Source organism: Saccoglossus kowalevskii, chromosome 22 (assembly GCF_978046115.1).
Source record: "Saccoglossus kowalevskii chromosome 22, keSacKowa6.1, whole genome shotgun sequence".
Lineage (NCBI taxonomy): Eukaryota > Metazoa > Hemichordata > Enteropneusta > Harrimaniidae > Saccoglossus > Saccoglossus kowalevskii.
Genome location: NC_140662.1, coordinates 30,791,960 through 30,814,840, shown reverse-complemented (window position 1 = coordinate 30,814,840; position 22,881 = coordinate 30,791,960). Strand labels below are relative to the sequence as shown.

General features: G+C 36.7%; 1 protein-coding gene across 1 annotated transcript in view; it reads left to right on the top strand.

The window, feature by feature from the left end:
- Positions 1 to 22,881, top strand: part of LOC144345246 (cytochrome P450 1A5-like) — a gene marked incomplete at its 5' end in the record, with an annotated part of 130,441 nt that overhangs the window by 72,948 nt on the left and 34,612 nt on the right. The window contains one exon of the mRNA XM_085495878.1: positions 15,594 to 15,833. Coding sequence (XP_085352004.1) covers positions 15,594 to 15,833 — 240 coding nt within the window. The remainder of the gene's footprint in view (positions 1 to 15,593; positions 15,834 to 22,881) is intronic.

Here is a 22,881-nt window from a genome sequence, read left to right as displayed (position 1 = left end):
TAATATCGAGAATTATGTTCATCTTCTAGTTTTAAATGGGGAAAAACGGCGCGTACCAACATGCTGACATCGCTAAACAAATCTTGTCAAAATGGCGTTGTCCATGCTAAAGTGGTTGATTGAAAAACCTGTGATATGTTTGGGGGTTATAAGAATTCAAGTCAACTATACAACAACTAAAGACTTTACTCGATACACCAGTACAAATCAATGCTTCAATTTTGGTATATAAATTATTTTTTAGCACTGAAAAGCGTACATTGTCATTGCAAAACGTCGCCATTTCATTTACGATCGAAAAGAGCATCCATAAAAATCGCCTAATTTAACATTATTAAAATGCGGTGTGACAAATTACGAATCAGCCCACCTATTTTTAATGATATGTTACGATCATAAAATGTCAAAATCGAAGACAAATATTGGTTTCGCGCCGAGAAGAAGGGTAAATGAAATACAGTTCATTTCAATCACCCCAAAAGTCCAAAACACGAACAATTTCTGGTTAAAGGTATGAACATTTGCAGCGAAAATGTGTCGCTGCTGGTAAAATAGGTGAATTAAAGATCTACTCGCCGGTTAAAATATGACCTTATACAGATATCATGATCAACAAAATATGTGAAAAAGCTCGAATTCTCGAAAAAATAAGTAAGTTGTGAAAAACACGTAGCATTGACAATGTCAAAAGTATGCGTAAAGTATATACAATGTCAAGAGAGTATTGGTACTTGAGATACTGATGAAAAAGCTGAAAACTAATTATGCAAATCAGGTAATTAATATAAACAGATTTGAGTGTAAAACTAATAAGGGCTGAGCAATGTAACAGCCCATTTATGTACCAGGTTTCATTGGCATGTGATTAGAAGCAAAACATTTTTTATTATGATTTCAACCCAAAATTAAGCAGGACTGTTTATTGTCCTAGAGCATATCAGTGAGAGACATCAGTGGAAGGGCGGAAAATTAACTAATTATGAAAATTAGGTGATTAACATGCAAAAAATATTTACCTAAAATCTAATCAGGTCTCTGCATATCCTAGAAGATCTATGTACCAAGTTTCAGTGAAATGTAATGATTAATACTAGAAATATCAAAAGCTGAAAATTAATTATGCACATTAGGTAATTAATATGTACTGATATTACCCACAAAGATCTATCGGGTCTATGCAGTGTCCTATGTACCTGCACGTGCCGAGTTTCGTTTTCAAGCGTCTATCCGGAGATCGATTTTTTTTCGTCACATGCCGACTCGGTCCTGAATCTCTGCACGTACCGAAATCTTTATCGTGAACGCCGCTAATAATTTTGTTAACTGCTATGTTCCGAGTATGTTGCTAAGTTTATACGACAGTATCCTATCGGAGCCGAACTACTGTTCCTCCCACCGATTGACACGAGATTATCTTTGATGCGTTTACATGGTCGGGCCGAACGAGAGCCGAGATCCCCCGGGGTCAATCCAATTCGTTCAGAGCCGAAAGTAAAAGCTTCCTCAATTAAAAAAAAACATGGCGGAAAACGATTTTGCTGTCCTGCTTGTGCTTTGAGCACGATGAATGTCAGAGTATTAGCCTGTTGAGCTGAGATAAAATAGAAGCAGTCGCGAGTCTGATTCATGATTTAGGTATCTCAAATATACAGGATACACTGCAGCTAAAATACGCTATTCGCTTAAGCTATTGTCATGCAAATTCACCATCTTTTAATTGCTCGACTGTCGTGATTTGTGTAACAATTGTCAACTTAAACCTAGTAGGAAGTCGTCGCCGTACCATGACCGCTTCCACGACTTTTATCCTCGGTGTCTTTATAACAAATTTCTTCAATTTCCATTGAATCTGCTCAGTCATCCTTTCAAGATTTTGTCGCATAATTTCGTACACAATTTTTCCATTGAGCTATCAATTCATCCACAGTCCCTCTGTCCCCGGTCTGTAAACATTTCCTTCATGTCGACAAATCCAAAGGGTAGCTTCAATGCTTTCTGTTTTGTGTCATGGTGTATGCGCATAGTCCCATATGATCCTCTCAGAATCGCGAAGTGTTAAGATAGTATACATCCAATAACTATCTAACTCACTATCTAAAAAGTATCTATCTCGCAGAAAACAACCCATGGTAAAAATAAAACTATTCAACTTAACTGGGCGATGAACTGAACTTTGCCTTTCGATGTGTCGCAATCTAATCATGTGCACACTAGAAATAAAACAGAATGCCTACGCCACTATGTGTGTTTATTGTATTTATGATCAGTTAACGCCACTCTCGTGTTCGCTTTACATTGTGCTACGCATGCTCTGTTCTCTCGTTGTGTTTTTCCCCGCCATGTTGGTTCTGTTTTCCCGTTGAAAAATAAACAGAGTTACTCGCTCGTTAGCGCTCCAACCGAAGTGTCTGGTTGTAGTCCAAGCTCTGTATACAACAGTTCTGTGTCCATACTGGCGTGGTGGCAGCGTCCTTCGGATATACACGTCATTATACGGACATCGTTAACTCACAAGCCTGCTATAAATGTACGGACTTTACACACGCATATTGTGCACAGCCAGTCAGTCATTATATCGACTGGATAATAGAGAGTTTAAGATTTGCGTACGTAACGAGAACGTAACGTGATGTTCTAATTTCGTTTGCGTTACGTTCACGGGTGTCAGAAAACGATTAAGTACAAGCGTCCACAACGGGAACGTAACTGAAACCAGAACCATCTCAATCCGTCTATCATTGGGCAACCATAATATCCAATAAAATTTGTTATGTCATTTCACGTCCGGAATCAGAATTAGTAGTTAGTTCACAGACATTTGACAGAGCTCTCGCTATTTCCATCCACTCTGCTGAGGTCCCAGGCCCGTTTGCCGACGTCTTTCAGCAGAACAATGTCATGCGTTTTCAGTGGGTATAAATATCAGCTAAACTGCATCCAATATTTCTTATTTTATCATAAATATACAAAATCACTCTAATATAAAACGTTTTATTAATGTCAGTGAAAATTAATCAAAATTGAGAGCGAGAAAAGCTCTCAGAAATCAGCTACGAGTCAGTCGCCTTGATCACGTTCAAAACGACTGCCGTACGACCAGGCAACCGATGACGTCATTGGTTCGCGCGGAGGTCATGCACAAAGCGGTGAAGTATTCGTTCTCGTTCCGTTCTCGTATGTGCATCTTAATGTCTCTACTACCGACGTTGATTTTGTTAATCAATACTAATCATTATGGCCAACCAACAACGGTCACCCAAACAGTAGTGTCCGACAAAATCAGAAACAATTACTTCGTTTGAAAGCTGGCGTCAGCACCTGGTCTACACACTCTCATTCACAGGGGCCTGATGATCTATTCGTCTCAATGCATGGACGTCTATGGGACCAGGGAGCTCCCTGATGGGACCGAGCGACTATGTCCCGGTACAGGACCTTGTCCTTGCTCAAAATAATAGAAATTATAGAATTAAAACAGTTTAGTAATGTGAAGCAAGCTTATGTTATTAAATTTAGTCATCACGCTCCGAAACCACGAAAATCACTAATACTTGTTTCCGGCCGATTAGCTTGCACTATATATAAGACAAGGGAGGAAACAAAATGTGCACACATTTTTCTAGCAGCCGAAAATCACACCTCAAAATACAAAATACCTTGTCCAAACCAGTTACGAGTGCTTATAAGACACTGAACTATCGCAAAATGTTGTCCGATTACATATAAATCATATATTTTTCCAGATTTTACGCATTTATGACGAAATTTGACAATTTCTATTCTCTGTGATACCAGCCTTCAGGTTCTGTCAATTTGCGAATGCGCGCACGCCCTCAAACGCAAGAACTACATTTCCTAAATCTTTGCTGCCAGAGTTTGAAATTCTCAACTATGCATAATCATATATATACACAATTCTATATTGTCTTACCTGATTTTCTCAATTTAGTTGAAATATCAAACTGGATGCTTCAGATTTATCTCGAATGATTATGAATAGTTGAGAACTCTGGCAGCAAAGAAAGGAAATGCAGTCCTGGCGTTTGAGGGCGTGCACGCATGCGCAGATTGACACAACCTGAAGGCTGGTATCACAGAGAATAGAAATTGTAAAATTTCGTCATAAATGCGTAAAATCTGGAAAAATATATGATTTATATGTAATCGGACAACATTTTGCGATAGTTCAGTGTCTTATAAGCACTCGTAACTGGTTTGGACAAGGTATTTTGAGGTGTGATTTTCGGCTGCTAGAAAAATGTGTGCACATTTTGTTTCCTCCCTTGTCTTATATATAGTGCAAGCTGATCGGTCGGAAACAAGTATTAGTGATTTTCGTGGTTTCGGAGATGAATATATCATCAGGCCCCTGTGCTCTCATTAGGCTCAAAATTTTGCACAGTTTCTTGGTGAGGGCGTACAGTGGACAAAGCGAACCAAGGCTACACTGCTGAGAGGTTTCACAGATGATGGGGAAGACATCCAGGCCGGCAGAAGACAAACTGCCCAGCAGAAGGTTAGTGCCCTAGAGCTAATGTTGGGGCAAATAGCCAACTTCTGCCCAATCATATCTCGCAACATGATTTGACAAAATTCAAAAATTCGACATCCATGAGCAATATTTGGCAGGTAATCCGTCTTTATTTTGGATTCCAGTCCACTGGTGCACACCTGCTAGATTTTTGTAATATACACCTTGAACCAGATGAACGCCCAGAAGATCTCTTCCAGTGCTTAACAGCATTTGTTGATGATAACCTGTTACGTAGCGACAATGGTATTTCACACCACGGTGAAACAATAACTGACGATCAGGAAATTTCCCCTTCACTTGAGAACTACATTGTACTCACTTGGTTACAACTAATTCATAGTGACCTCCCCAAACTGGTTAAACAGCGGTATGGGACTGAGCGGCGGACACGGACTCTAGCTTCTATAAAGCCTGAGATCTCGCAAGCTTTGAGCTCACTTTTAGATGAAATCCACATGACTGAGTACGCCACTGTCATGCTCTCTGCTTCTTCAAGGCCTCAGAGGGGACGCATCACACCATAACCAGTGAAATATCAAAAGGCTCGGCCCAGGGAGCGCAAAAGCCGCTCATGCCCATTATGTAAGCAGGCCAGCCGTCCAGACAACCATTTCCTCAGCGAGTGTGACTTCCTGCCGGACCAAGATCGTAAGTTCATGAACAAGGCCCGACAGATTGTTAATATACTCGATGAAGTTCCCAAGGACACACAACAGGGCGATGATGATCTCAGTGACCCAGACACTGCGGTCGTCACTACTGCCCTTAGAATACAAGTTCGTCAGTCACCATATATTGATACATTTTATGGCCACCAGGTTACACATCTTACCATCGACTGTGGTGCCACTGGCAATATGATTCTACTTGCCACCGTAAAACGTCTCGGCATCCCAATAAAGTCTAGTTCTCAATCAGCACGTCAAGCAGATGGTTCATCTCCCCTAAAAGTTGTGGGTGAGACCAAATTCGCAGTGAGTCGCGATGATATGAATTTCAAGTTTGAAGGCCTTGTTGTCGAGAATCTTGATGTTGAAATACTTGTAGGTACCCCTTTCATGGAGGCTAATGATATAACTGTTCTTCCAGCCAAGCACCATGTCACTGTGGGAGACAACACTACATATACATATGGTTCATCGCCAAAGGGCAGTCATCTCATTCGCCGGACACTCGTACTACGTGCACCACCAAAGTCAACAACAATTTGGCCCGGTGATTTCATTGAACTTGACTTGCCTACAGAAATCAAAGACTCAAGTGAGGCATTTGCACTTGAACCACGAGTAGAATCTCGCTCGCTCTCAGTCATATCATGTGACAAGCCATGGCCTGCTCCAAACATTTATTCCACCATATCGGGTAAAATTCGGATTCCGAACCAGACTAATAACACACCCCAAAATTTGAAACGTAATGAACATTTTTGCCAAATATGTCCTGTCTTCGTACCACCGACAAACAAAGACAGCATAGACACTACACTTCATGTAACATCACCACACAAATCAGTTCTTTCAGAAAAGAGCTACTCAGATTCGGTTAAAATTGACCCCGACCAACTCCTCTTTCCGTCTCACCAAGCAAAGTTTGCTACATTACACCATGATTATGATGATGTCTTCAACACTGCAATCAAAGGTTATAACGGTGCTTCTGGCCCATTTCAAGCAGTCGTCGATATGGGTCCTGTTCAACCACAGCAGCGCAAGGGCCGTGTTCCCCAATACTCCCATGACAAGTTGGTCGAGTTACAACAAAAGTTTGATGAACTTGAAGAGCTAGGTGTTTTTGCTCGCCCAGAGAATGTACACGTCAATGTGTAATATGTGAACCCCTCATTCTTAGTCAAAAAACCAAACGATGAATTCCGTCTTGTCATCGCCTTTGCAGACGTTGGCCGCTACAGTAAGCCACAACCCGCCCTCATGCCAGACATCGACAGCACACTACGCCAAATTGCACAATGGAAGTATATCATCACCACCGATCTCACTAAAGCCTTCTACCAGATTCCCCTTTCACACGAGTCACAAAAATACTGTGGCGTTGTAACCCCATTCAAAGGTGTCTGGTGGATACGTGCATTCAGCCATGAGAATGCCAGGCTCTGAGACAGCGTTGGAAGAGTTAATGTGTCGCGTACTTGGTGACATGATTGAGGATGTTAGCATTGCCAAACTCGCAGATGATCTGTACTGCGGTGCAAATACAATTGAGGAACTTCTTGTAAATTGGAGACGTCTCCTGTGTAAGTTAGCAGCCAATGACTTAAGATTGTCACCATCAAAAACCGTCATCTGCCCTGCAACAGTCACAATTCTCGGTTGGGTATGGAATGAGGGAACCATCCGTGCAAGCCAACACCCTATCTCTACGTTGTCATCATGTTCTTCACCGGAAAAGATACGCAATCTACGATCATTTATAGGCACATATAAGGTCCTAGCTAGAGTGTTATGTCATGAATTTGTTTTTGCGTATCTGTTGACCGACTTAATTAGCTGATTATTAGCGAATTGCTGTGTTATGTCTGTCATTGTTTAGGTCTATTTGAAGTTTTGGACGGAACTTGGCTCAGTGATTTGGAACTAATTACCAGATAACCGTCGCTATTCTGACAGTTGGTTTCCATAGTTATTAATGTAGTGAACGATTAATCAAAAGATATGACGTATTCAGTACTTAGTGTGATTGGCTTTATGATTGAAGGTTACGCCCTAGAGTCGTTTTACTGCTTTGTAATTGGTTAGAGTTTTGAAAATGAATAAAGAGAGTTTGAGTTGGTCTTGGCAAGTACTCCACGATAGACGCAGTCCTGGGCAGTCGAGTCCAGTCCTGAAGAGTCTTGGGGCGAGTGTTGACGCAGTCTAAAATAGTCTTGGGTCAGCCTTGCGATAGTCTTGGGGATTTTTCCCCAGGGCCCTGTGTCTTATAGAGTGCTCCACAGATCGACTAAGACGAGAGTTGAAACGTATTTCGTTGTGTGCGTCTTATTTGACTGTAAAGTATAAGTGACTTTCCGGATAGAGACGAGACGAGTTTCCCCCCTGACAAATGTGGAGAACCCCGAGAGAAGAATTTTCTCCCGTGATAGTTACCAGGCTGTGCTTCTCTTGTTGCTCCACTAGAAGATGCAACTATTGGACAACAATCCCAAGATAGAATTCAATGGTCGGATGAGCTTCGCGATTCTGTTCGTGTTGCTCAGGCAGCATTATTGTCAAATCGCACGATCACACTCCCCAGATGCACAGATCAGATATGGATCGTCACTGATGCAGCCATTAAAAAACAGTGTTGGGTCCACCATGTATGTCTCGCGTGGTGACAAGCTCCACCTCACAGGTTTAAGCCAGGAAGCAACTTGTGAAATCAAAGCTATGCAGTCAATATCAGCAAGCTGGAAGTGTATCTAAAATATAAGGGGCCTTCAGTACTCTTTTTGATTAAATTGAAGCTAAAAACAAACAAAATAATATTCGCTTGATAGGAGGATATAACATACAGTATATTAGGAGGATAGGAGGATATAACATACAGTATATTACATACATACATACAGTATATTACATACATACATAGCGTTCTGGAAAATGCGAACAATTTCAATAAATTCAAGTTTGGAGCTGGATATATTATTACATTATCGTTAGTCTTCTTGTTACGTTATCAGTTGGAAAAAATATGACAATATCGGTTATTTTGTGTTACATTATCTGTTGTCTTTTTTGTTACATTATTGGTTATTATTACAATATTGGTTAATTCGTGTTACATTATCGGTTATTATTACAATATCGGTTAATTCGTGTTACATTATCAGTTATTATTACAATATCGGCTAAAACCTGTTACATTATTGGTTATTATTACAATATCGGATAAATCCTGTTACATTATCGGTTTGTATTACAATATTGGCTAAATCCTGTAACATTGTCGGTTATTATTACAATATCGGCTAAATCATGGTACATTATCGGTTATTATTACAATATCGGTTAATTCCTGTTACATTATCGGCTATTATTACAATATCGGCTAAATCCTGTTACATTATCTATTATTACATTATAGCATTACCAATACCAGTGAATTTTATGACGTCACTATTCCAGATTATTGACAATAATGTTGTACAGTACGCAAGCCCCAAAACAAGCATAAGTATACTATACTAGTATATTGATGGTGTTAATCCATCGAGTTGATTGATCCAAACACAAAAGTTGCATATGCAATCATTGGTATATTGGCTGATAATGCACGGCTAAACCAAGTGGCCCTGGAACAAGAATATACTACAGGTGAAATACGGAATTACATAAAACCGGTAGTATTTGATTTTTAGAGAAAAATATAGTGGTTGAAAAACTATTGAAAAACACCGAATTAAAAACATATGAAAAATTATATAACCATAATATTGCTATTGTTAATAATGGTGGGATCCAAGTTGTGAGCGTCGGTTGTTCGGTGATTGCCCTTCGCCACACAAACGTAGACGAACGCCGAGTTCTCCGTGTTGTGACTTTTGGAAATGGATTGCGAACCTCCAACAAAGGAAACATGATCTTTAAGTTTAACTGGTGACCAACTAGATGAGATTGAGGGATAGAAGGACAAACAAAATGCAAAAAACTACGAGTAACAGGCAAAAATGTATGCCACCGATAACAACCGGTGTCCCATAGCGGCGTTCGAATTCTAGCTGACAAAATTGCAATGAAATTGCACCCGCGTAATTGCCATCTGTTTCAAAGAACACGGGACAACGCAGGATTCGACGACGATATATGGTATTGTAATTCTCTACTATAGGTAAATAAATTACAGGAGATGATGAAGGTAATTCCAAAAACTGCAGATTTGCGCAGAGTGTACACCAACCACTGCATTTGAGCGACGGCGTGCAAAGTCTTTTTTTCGGCCGGCGGTTGAAACACAAGGCAAATCATACACCATCAAACTTACCCCAGAACAACGACAAAACGTGTCAGTCATACTGTCACAAAACTTTGGTTATACCACAGGGAGTTGGACAAACTTATGTATTTAAATAATAAAATGTTATATAACTCTTCTTTTACCCCCCCCCCTTCCTGGTATCGATTTCAACTAATCACTGATCTTTGTTTATACCACTCTTTCCGCGCTACGCGCTAATGTTATATGCAAATTTTAACGCGCGGTGTAGACACACCCTATTTTATAATATTTTTTTTATAATAGGGTGTGTCTACATCGCGCGTTAAAATTTGCATATAACACAGCGCGTAACAAAGATTATGATAAAGGGAAGAGTAGTATAAACAAAGATCAGTGATTACTAGGAATCGATACCAGGAAGGGGTAAAAGAAAAGTTATATAACATTTTATTATTTAATAATTTATTAAAATACATAAGTTTGGCCAACTCCCTGTGGTTTTACCAAAGGTATCCAGGTCAGATGTTGGAACTGAGGTCGCCGTACCTGTCGCTGTACATGATACACCGCGTCCCGCCGCGTCTCAAGTTTCGGTCGAACCAGGTACCACTGAACGTCAAATATCCACAGTTACAAGTAGTATGTTGAGTCACAAAACCGCTTTATTTCACAACAGTACTTTCAATGGGGAAAAAAACGCAATGAAACGTGGAAAATCCGTTGTTTTAATGATCCAAACTGTACAGGACCCTGTATTTCAAATGGCATTGACGTAGTCAGTAAAAGGTCATCTTTTGTTATGCTAATTGTTGTGTTTACGCTGCTCTGTTCACCATAGATACGTGTCTTTTTCACATGTTCATGAGGAATAAAAATTAGTTTGTATTCAATTTGAACTGTGTTGAGCATGTAATTTGGGTATGCGTTCAGCGTACAACTACATACTATTTTTATAAATATTCTTGTTCAAGGGCCATAATCATGATCTTTTAGTAGATGAAAGTAAACTTCTTTTTTAATAGTTTTATCGAATTTTCAATATACTGGTATAATATAATAGCAATAAACCCTCGCCGAATTTGGGTATACCACTTGATATTGCACAATATCTCGTGGTATACCCGCCTTCGGCGTTATTGCTTAAGTATAGAATATTATGTTAAAAAACGAATAAAGGTGTGGGTATTTAAAAAGAAGGGAAATTATGGGGTAAAGAATTTACAAATTAAAAAATGGAACTAAATAATGGTGTGCTATATCATTAATAATGAATATTTTTATGATTTATACAACATTTTGGTGTCCGCCCTGCCGAAACCGTCGTCGCGACACGGCGAGCAACACCGGCATTTTCAGTGTTTTCACCATGGCACGGTTTGTTGACGTTGGCGAAGCAGAGCTAGATACCCTTGAAAATGCGAGAAATGAGGAAAATACGGCACAGCAAACAAAATGGAGTGCGAGTGTTGCAAAGTAAGTAATTTTCTATTTGTTGGGCATTTCTCGATTTCAAATAGTAAAAAACCATGAATTTTGGATTACTGGCAAACCCCAGACGATCGACGACGGGGGTCGTGTATTTGTTAAGTCAGGTCAAATAATGAAAAAAAAAATGCCTCTAAATAAATCATAATCCTTAGTATTTTGTATTTTTCTTTTACAGAATGGCTTGATTACAAAAAAATATTCATTAGAGTTTGAGTTGTTGCCAGTTGACAAGCTTGCCGAGCTGCTACGAGAGTGTTATGCATCGACTCGAAAGCAAGATGGAGAGAAGTAAGGCAAATCATCGTTATCCTGTTTACAGACGTCAATCCACCGACACATCACTGGTCCTCCCTATCATCGTAAGATAAATAGTATGCATGACAGAGATTTCCAGGTTGCCAATCATATCTTGTGTGGCAATGTGCAGACCATGAAGAAAGAGGGAAAGGACACAACTACGCACAAGGAACCACAGTCACTTGGGGGCTGAAAATCAATAAATACTAATTTTCAAAAAAAATCATCCGCTATACGTATATAAATAAACAAGTTATGAAACACGGCACCTAGTAAATCGACACCCTGTCGGTTTCAAATGTCGATTTCTACCTTAAAATGCGAAACAAAAATGTTAGAGGGGGTCAGGTGTTACGTTAATAACCATTGTTCATAATCGCTAACTTGGTTTTATTCAAAACTGCACAAATCCCACGTTTTCTGATGATATCCGACGATTTCATGAACGAAAATGGCCAGCAGCCAGAATCAAGGGGGATTCGCACAGAGTTCTGGGTAAATGAAGGAAATACTCGCTGTTACGGCACGCCTGAATGGCTGAAAATGAGTATGCGCACTTGATTTACCCAGAACTCTGTGCGAATCCCCCTTGATTCTGGCTGCTGGCCATTTTCGTTCATGAAATCGTCCGATATCATCAGAAAACGCGGGATTTGTGCAGTTTTGAATAAAACCAAGTTAGCGATTATGAACAATGGTTATTAACGTAACACCTGACCCCCTCTAACATTTTTGTTTCGCATTTTAAGGTAAGAAATCGACATTTGAAACCGACAGGGTGTCGATTTACTAGGTGCCGTGTTTCACAACTTGTTTATTTATATACGTATAGCGGATGATTTTTTTTGAAAATTAGTATTTATTGATTTTCAGCCCCCAAGTGACTGTGTAAGGAACCCATCAACACCGGTGATCTGAGGAAGCTCTCGGCCTCTCCAGTGTTTTGTATTGCGACCAACGTCGACTCGCAGCGAAAGGTTTGGTTCGACCTTATGTTGCATTTTGGTAGGAGAGGTCGAGAAGGACATCGTCAAATCGTCATTTGTGATGGAGAGAGACGACATCGGCCATGTGTCAAATACGCATTTAACGAGAAAGTAAAAAAAAATACGCTGGCGGTTCCGATGACAACTGATGACAACTAAACCTGTCATGCCCGCATGTACGAAACTGGTACTGAACGCCGTCCTGTAACATCATTTGAGAAATACATCAGATTATTAAACCTCTTCAACAACTCGTTATTTCAATGACCACCATTCCCATTCAACCCGGATAATGCTTTTTGGTATGTGAATGCGACGATGGGTAAAACAACGCTTGGAGCAATGATGAAGACATTGAGTAAAGAGGCTGGTTTATCTAAAATCTATACCAACCATTGTATCCGTGCCACTGCATGTAAACTACTGGATGACGCTGGTTTCGACACTCGGCATATTATGTATGTCAGTGGGCATGTCAACGAAGCTAGCGTAAAAAGCTATTTGAAGCAGCCTTCAACGCGACAACACTCACAGCGACAACTGTCATCGTTTCCGGTAGCCTCTACAGCGAAAACTATGAAACCAATACAACATCCAGCATCACCCCAATAATTATGTCAAGTCATCCTACATCTGTTGACTCCTCTCCTCTCCCAAGAACTAATGTTCAACATTCAAGAACTGTTTCAAATTCAGCGGTATCCACCTCGTCTAGGCACATCAAGCATGTTCGTCAACTGCACTTTCCAAGCCCCTGTCAACATTGATTTTCACGGTAGTCCAACTTCTCATTCCACTTCAAGTACATCACATAATTCCCTCTCGAAGACAAAATTTTAACCTAATTTTTTTTAACGATTTGCTTGTTCGATTTTAAAACCTACATAATATTAATTTTGTTTACATGTTTCTTGAATATTACAACTACAACTGCCGGCATATTTTTACGTCGATCAGCTGTTACATCAGCCGACTACTTTTGCCATGTGCATTATCTTGATTTTGTATCCTATTCTTTCGCTTTCTTGTACATGCGTTCGTTCTTATAAATATGTTCAGATTTATTTGTTCTGACGAGATAAATAATGTCGTAAAGCAAACCTTTCTTGTTTTCATTCTATGCATGCAACTGCTGTGTTCATCGCGCCCGAATGTGTTGGTGTGCGTATGTGTATATTGTATTCATAGTCCCGGGCCCTTCCAAACGTCGTCTCCCTATTCGCTTCATTTTTTCGTTTTCAAATTGGTAAAGTTCACAGGTATTGGCAAAGCTACATAATAATAACAATAATGTACTCCCTGTCGGTTCATAATGGACTCAAGCACACTTTGCGGGGGGAGGCAAGGGGGGGGGGGTAGCTGGTACAGTTTTACGGGAAATATAAAGGGGCATTTTACTATTTACAAGGAAAACAAGACATTTTTACAGTTTACAGTGAAAATTGAATTTTGCAGTGAATTGTGTCATCTAGTCGTTTTACAGTTTCGAAAATGTAATTTCCCTGGACTATTCTTTACTACTTTTTTATTTGAATGTAAATTCTTGTACGTACCGACAAAAATGACACATTTTTACAGTGTTAGGGATTGGTCAGTTACTTCGGCCTAGGGGGGGTCGGTGGATCAGTAGGGGGGGTTACCCTGTTTTTGATTGTGCGAATAGGGGGGTCACCCTGTTTTGATATCATGTTTTCCAGAATTCACACACGCGCTCATGCATATATTTTTAAAATTTTTATTTCAGAACAAACGATAAAAAAGTTAATCGTACAAATGTGTTCTTAATAATAACTATTACCTATATTGCCTATAAATTTGTTGATGCAAGAAATGTTATAGGCTAAATATTTTGAGGTTAAAGTTGCCAAATAACTAACAGATTATGCAATGCGGCTATAACCCCAATTATACTGTTAAGTTTTAAACACATCCCAAGTCCATGTGCTGCTGATATCAGATTATTTTATTTAAAGTCTGAAGTCACTATTGTATAAGATATTTACTGGATTTATCCAATTATAACAGGAGACGGAAAGACAACACAGCAATTAGTACAAAGAGCAGTGACAGTTTTTGTTCAGCAAATCAAAAAAGTTAAATTTGTGAAAATGCTGATATATAAATTAAAATAAATGATGAAAAAATAAATAAATAGTTTTTTTGTTTTTTTAACTTTTAAATATGCATATTTTGCTCTGTAAAATACCAAAATCCAACACAAATTTAAGCAAAAATCAAAGTTTCCTTTGTTTTCATAAGCACAGATTGTGCTTCGGGTGTAAAGCTTTCCTGGTCTATAAGATATGAAAGATATTTTAAATCCAACTTAGTTTTCAAAGAGTTCAGACCGCCTAGATTCAAATCCTCTTTTCCTATCTTATAAGGGCTTTATGCTTCCCCTCCCCTCCTAAGGTCAATTAAATGCAAACGCTAACAAATTATGTCAAAATTATGGCAAACCATGATATTTTCAATGCACATATAATACATTTTGTAATCATGTCAGAGCCAAAACTGTTAATGTTTCTTTGTTTTTTTAGGGGGGGGGGACAGCATGTTTTAAGTTTTAAAATATAATGTGGGGGGGGGGGTCACCCACTTTTTTTTATTTGATAGGGGTGGGTCAACTGAGATTTACAGCTGGCAAAATGGAATCTGCCGACCCCCCCTAGGCCGAAGTAACTGACCAATCCCTTACGAATATTTGATTGATTACGTTGTACGTTTAGCCTGTGATTACGGAATTTATTTTTTATTCAATTTACATTGTACGAACAAAAAATATTGCAATTACGTTGAACGAAAACAACCCCCCCCCCCTATTTGCACTCCAAAGCCTCGCACATTATGTCATGCAAAATGTGCTTTCGTCCATGATGGGCCGGCAGGTCGTACATTATTGTTTAATTATTACAATAACGGTTAATTGTTGTTACATTATAGGTTATTATTACAATATGGGCTAAATCCTGTTAGATTATCGGTTAATGATTCATTATCGGTAATTATTACATTATCGGGTCAAACAGATATGTCTGTTTTATGAAACATGTTGTTGTCATGTGATATTTTATGGATTATAATAAAATATACAAGTTAAACAGCTATTTCACTCGAAAGCGACTGTGCAATCTCGTCATGTCTTGGGGGGGGGGTATTTATATTCAGCTAATTCTGCTATGCACACGGGCCGAAAGCTTACCTTTATTGTTGACTGAAATATCAGTGCAAAGAAAAATATCATCTTTGATTTTACTGTTTTGATGATGTGCACTGAACTATGAAAGACAAACACTGTGGCTTGGTCACATGCATGTCACATCAATTGATTAGTATTTCTTCCCATTCATTTGCAGCTGGGCTTGACACAACAATTAACTCACTGGACTGGGCAATTGCATACTTAACATACTATCCACGTGTACAAGAAAAAGTACATCAGGAAATTGATGACATCATCGGTCATAACCGTTTCCCAATGCTGGCTGATAAAGTCAGTTTACCTTACTGTGAAGCTGTAATACGAGAGGTTTTACGAATACGAACTATCATACCCTTTGCTGTACCACACGCTACCACATGTAACACGTCAGTTGGTAAGTATTATATCCGCTAAAAATTGTGAATATGTATATGGAACAAACGTGTCGGATATGGCTTTGTAACACATACACACATGTTAGTCGTGATCTGAAACTACTATAAATATTATTTAATATAATTTCTAACAATATAGACTTGCAGTCCCTTGATTATTTGTTGTTGTTTTCTCAGTAAATTAAAATATTGTGGGGTGTAAATGACGAATTTCAAAGCCAAGTTACTGCGAAAGTCGGGTTACCGTACACAAAAAACCTTTAAAAAATCATCCATCCACCTCAAATAATTTTAAATGGTCAAGGCCTGAGATAACTGGCTTATATATTACATAACATTAATATATTGTTTTATTATTTATTTATTATTTATTGCACAGAACTGTCGGGGTTCATGGGATAATTATAAAAAGATAGTTGTCACAAAAAATGTAAATTCATATCTTGGCAAAAGTTAATGGGAACGTTCTTTTTCCAAGGAAAATCTCTCCTGCAAAAATTTCATAAGGATCCATTCATAAGTTTTCGAGTTTGAAATAATAAAAAAATCGTTCACGAATCATTGTTACCATTGCAATCGGACTATATCTTTACCAAAATCTAATGGGTGTGTAATACACTTAATTATCAAGCCAAACACAGCTACAGATGTGAGATATCATGTCATTAAACTTTAACACAAGAGGGCGCTATGTTTAATAGACAATGTTTACATATTTAGGGCCCTGTTATATTCACGTACGATATTAGATGATTGATGTGTAATGGTGTAGATTTAATGATTAACAACTCGTGCCGTTATTGCTCATATTTTTCTGACGTAATGTTCGTAGTTCCTCCAGCTGATATATGCTAAGTTAATCAATAGTGCATCTTGTGGTTTAGTCAATTGCATACACTCGCATACATCTACACAATTATTCGCATCCCCTAATTAAAGCTTTTGTATGTGGAATTATTCACACTTATCGCTTAATCTAAGTTTTCTTTAAAGATAAAGTGTTCTACGAATGACTATCTATTAGTTCAGCTTGCTGACGATAGGTCCTTGAATTGCTGTGAAATCAACGTTTAGATCACAGTTTACAGTTACCATATTGCGCAGTTCAGTTTCCAAAAAATAAATTATTCGGGTCGTTGTCAATTGTTTCTTGGCAATTTACAGTTTGATTCCGTTTCTTTCAGGCAATGACCATTCACGTCTATTTCTAGGCGAATTCAAAATAATGCAACTTATTGACATTACAAATGCAATTTCGAAAAAAGTCAGATACCCAACACTGGCGTTTTACACTCTGTGATGACTAAAAATATACAGTGTTTATTAAATACAACAAACAACATCTTCCCTAATACAGTAGTGTATATTGTAAACAGTGCAGGTTGTGTCTATCAGGGCTCATACTACTAATGAAATTTCCATAGACTGCAATGTTAACATATGAGGAGATTGCTATATGAAAATGATGAAGAAAGTTGAAAACATGGCTCAAAATGGAAATCAACATGCCAGTAATCAATCATATGAAAACAGCTAACATGTTGGCCAGCTCAAACTCTTGCAAATCTCAGGTAAACAAGACACACCTACTGTATTTGGATTTCACCAAGAGAAATCACTGGAAAAACACCAAGATTATAACATCCAAATACACACAGAACAAGTCATTGAAAATGACACAGTACCCGTTAAGTTCTCTTTGTGCTCATCATATTGAAGCGGAGGGGTTGTCGCGAGCGTGTCCTTGAGTTCCAAATGGCGTATACAACAGATTGTTTATTTACATCAAAACACGGGTTTCGTGTCATAGTAATATGGCCAAAATAAAAACAGCCGTTATTCAGCCATCTTTGATCTGATTATGAAACACACTGATATGTATGATGTATATGCCAAATACGAATGAAAATGGTACATAAATTGTGGAAATATAGTAGTAAGGCCAAAAAGTCAGATGGCTGTCAATCGGCCATCCTTTGAAATAAATTGTCATGGACATGCATCCTAACATGTATAAAGTACCGCATAAAAAAACAAAAACAAGATGCCTGCCAGTCGACCATCTTTGGTCCAATTGCGAGATAAATCGTCATGGACATATATCCTAACATGTATAATCTATGTACCAAGTTTGAATGACAACTGACAAAGCATGTCCAAAATACAACATTTTCAAAAAACAAGATGGCTTCCAGTCGGCTATTTTGAATCGAATTGCTAAACCACTGCATGTGCATATGTCCCACATAAGATACTAGGCACATGCAAAGATTGAACAGAATCGGTCCACAGGATTCTGAAATATGATGTTGGATAGACTGACGCACGGACAGACGGACACACGGACGGTCGGACGGACTGACTCAGGAACTCACGGATGGTCGGGGACATGTATCCTAACATTTATGATCTATGTACTAAATTTGAATGAAAACTGACAAAGCATGTCCAAAATACGACATTTTCAAAAAACAAGATGGCTGCCAGTCGGCCATCTTTGATCTAATTGTGAAATAAATCATCATGAACATGTATCCTAACATGTATTATCTATGTACCAAGTTTGAATGAAAATTGACAAAGCATGTCCAAAATACAACATTTTCAAAAAACAAGATGGCTGCCAGTCGGCTATTTTAAATTAAATCGCTAAACCACTGCATGTGCATATGTCCCACATAAGGTACTAGGCACATGCAAAGAATGAACGGAATCGGTCCACAGGATTCTGAAATATGACGTTGGATATACTGATGCACGGACAGACGGACACACGGACGGACAGACTCAGGAACTCACGGACGGTCGGGGACATGTATCCTAACATGTATGATCTATGTACTAAATTTGAATGAAAACTGACAAAGCATGTCCAAAATACAACATTTTCAAAAAACAAGATGGCTGCCAGTCGGCCATCTTTGATCCAATTGTGAAATAAATCATCATGGACATGTATCCTAACATGTATAATCTATGTACCAAGTTTGAATGAAAACTGACAAAGCATGTCCAAAATACAACATTTTCAAAAAACAAGATGGCTGCCAGTCGGCCATTTTGAATCGAATCGCTAAACCACTGCATGTGCATATGCCCCACATAAAGTACTAGGCACATGCAAAGAATGAACGGAATCGGTCCAAGGGATCCTGAGATATGACTCCGGACGGACGCACAGATGCACGGACACACGGACGGACGGAGACCGAATTATAAGTCCCCGTCTTCGGACTTCGTCCGAACGGGGACTAATAAACCCACAGGTACACAGCCGCTAAGTAGTAAACAAAAGACAACACGTTGGTCTCACCTTTGACCCAGGTGATTACGCCCTCAAACAGGGAGCACCTGAGAAAAAAAATATTTAAAAAATTTCATTGGTTCTTGCAAGGCATTTAAATTTAAAAGCGGTGTTATAGGGGAGTGGCTCATAAGGTTAGTGCACGGATTATGATTGCATCGGGGAATGACGACAATATATAGAATACAACAAAGAATATCTTCCCTAATACAGTAGTGTATATATAGAATACAACAAAGAATATCTTTCCTAATACAGTAGTGTATATATAGGATATAACAAAGAATATCTTTCCTAATACAGTAGTGTATATATAGAATACAACAAAGAATATCTTTCCTAATACAGTAGTGTATATATAGGATATAACAAAGAATATCTTTCCTAATACAGTAGTGTATATATAGAATACAACAAAGAATATCTTCCCCAATACAGTAGTGTATATATAGAATACAACAAAGAATATCTTTCCTAATACAGTAGTGTATATATAGAATACAACAAAGAATATCTTTTCTAATACAATTGTGTATATATAGAATACAACAAAGAATATCTTCCCTAATACAGTAGTGTATATATAGAATACAACAAAGAATATCTTCCCTAATACAGTAGTGTATATATAGAATACAACAAAGAATATCTTTCCTAATACAGTAGTGTATATATAGAATACAACAAAGAATATCTTCCCTAATACAGTAGTGTATATATAGAATACAATAAAGAATATCTTCCCTAATACAGTAGTGTATATATAGAATACAACAAAGAATATCTTTCCTAATACAGTAGTGTATATATAGGATATAACAAAGAATATCTTTCCTAATACAGTAGTGTATATATAGAATACAACAAAGAATATCTTCCCCAATACAGTAGTGTATATATAGAATACAGCAAAGAATATCTTTCCTAATACAGTAGTGTATATATAGAATACAACAAAGAATATCTTCCCCAATACAGTAGTGTATATATAGAATACAACAAACAATATCTTTCCTAATACAGTAGTGTATATATAGAATACAACAAACAATATCTTCCCCAATACAGTAGTGTATATATAGAATACAACAAAGAACATCTTTTCTGATACTGTAGTGTATATATAGAATACAACAAAGAATATATTCCCTAATACAGTAGTGTATATATAGAATACAAGAAAGAATATCTTTCCTATTACAGTAGTGTATATATAGAATACAACAAAGAATATCTTTCCTAATACAGTAGTGTATATATAGAATACAACAAAGAATATATTTTCTAATACAGTAGTGTATATATAGAATACAACAAAGAATATCTTCCCCAATACAGTAGTGTATATATAGAATACAACAAAGAACATCTTTTCTGATACTGTAGTGTATATATAGAATACAACAAAGAATATATTCCCTAATACAGTAGTGTATATATAGAATACAACAAAGAATATCTTTCCTATTACAGTAGTGTATATATAGAATACAACAAAGAATATCTTTCCTATTACAGTAGTGTATATATAGAATACAACAAACAATATCTTCCCCAATACAGTAGTGTATATATAGAATACAACAAAGAACATCTTTTCTGATACTGTAGTGTATATATAGAATACAACAAAGAATATATTCCCTAATACAGTAGTGTATATATAGAATACAACAAAGAATATCTTTCCTATTACAGTAGTGTATATATAGAATACAACAAAGAATATCTTTCCTAATACAGTAGTGTATATATAGAATACAACAAAGAATATATTTTCTAATACAGTAGTGTATATATAGAATATAACAAAGAATATCTTTCCTAATACAGTAGTGTATATATAGAATACAACAAAGAATATCTTCCCCAATACAGTAGTGTATATATAGAATACAACAAAGAATATCTTTCCTAATACAGTAGTGTATATATAGAATACAACAAAGAATATTTTTCTAATACAATTGTGTATATATAGAATACAACAAAGAATATCCTCCCTAATACAGTAGTGTATATATAGAATACAACAAAGAATATCTTCCCTAATACAGTAGTGTATATATAGAATACAACAAAGAATATCTTTCCTAATACAGTAGTGTATATATAGAATACAACAAAGAATATCTTCCCTAATACAGTAGTGTATATATAGAATACAATAAAGAATATCTTCCCTAATACAGTAGTGTATATATAGAATACAACAAAGAATATCTTTCCTAATACAGTAGTGTATATATAGGATATAACAAAAAATATCTTTCCTAATACAGTAGTGTATATATAGAATACAACAAAGAATATCTTCCCCAATACAGTAGTGTATATATAGAATACAGCAAAGAATATCTTTCCTAATACAGTAGTGTATATATAGAATACAACAAAGAATATCTTCCCCAATACAGTAGTGTATATATAGAATACAACAAACAATATCTTTCCTAATACAGTAGTGTATATATAGAATACAACAAACAATATCTTCCCCAATACAGTAGTGTATATATAGAATACAACAAAGAACATCTTTTCTGATACTGTAGTGTATATATAGAATACAACAAAGAATATCTTTCCTAATACAGTAGTGTATATATAGAATACAACAAAGAATATCTTTCCTATTACAGTAGTGTATATATAGAATACAACAAAGAATATTTTTCCTAATACAGTAGTGTATATATAGAATACAACAAAGAATATCTTCCCTAATACAGTAGTGTATATATAGAATACAACAAAGAATATCGTTCCTAATACAGTAGTGCATATATAGAATACAACAAACAATATCTTTTCTAATACAGTAGTGTATATATAGAATACAACAAACAATATCTTTTCTAATACAGTAGTGTATATATAGAATACAACAAAGAATATCTTCCCCAATACAGTAGTGTATATATAGAATACCACAAACAATATCTTTCCTAATACAGTAGTGTATATATAGAATACAACAAAGAATATCTTTTCTAATTCAGTAGTGTATATATAGAATACAGCAACGAATATCTTTGGTAATATAGTAGTGTATATATAGAATACAACAAAGAATATCTTTCCTAATACAGTAGTGTATATATAGAATACAACAAAGAATATCTTTTCCAATACAGTAGTGTATATATAGAATACAACAAACAATATCTTCCCCAATACAGTAGTGTATATATAGAATACAACAAAGAACATCTTTTCTGATACTGTAGTGTATATATAGAATACAACAAAGAATATCTTTCCTAATACAGTAGTGTATATATAGAATACAACAAAGAATATCTTTCCTATTACAGTAGTGTATATATAGAATACAACAAAGAATATTTTTCCTAATACAGTAGTGTATATATAGAATACAACAAAGAATATCTTCCCTAATACAGTAGTGTATATATAGAATACAACAAAGAATATCGTTCCTAATACAGTAGTGCATATATAGAATACAACAAACAGTATCTTTTCTAATACAGTAGTGTATATATAGAATACAACAAACAATATCTTTTCTAATACAGTAGTGTATATATAGAATACAACAAAGAATATCTTCCCCAATACAGTAGTGTATATATAGAATACCACAAACAATATCTTTCCTAATACAGTAGTGTATATATAGAATACAACAAAGAATATCTTTTCTAATTCAGTAGTGTATATATAGAATACAGCAAAGAATATCTTTGGTAATATAGTAGTGTATATATAGAATACAA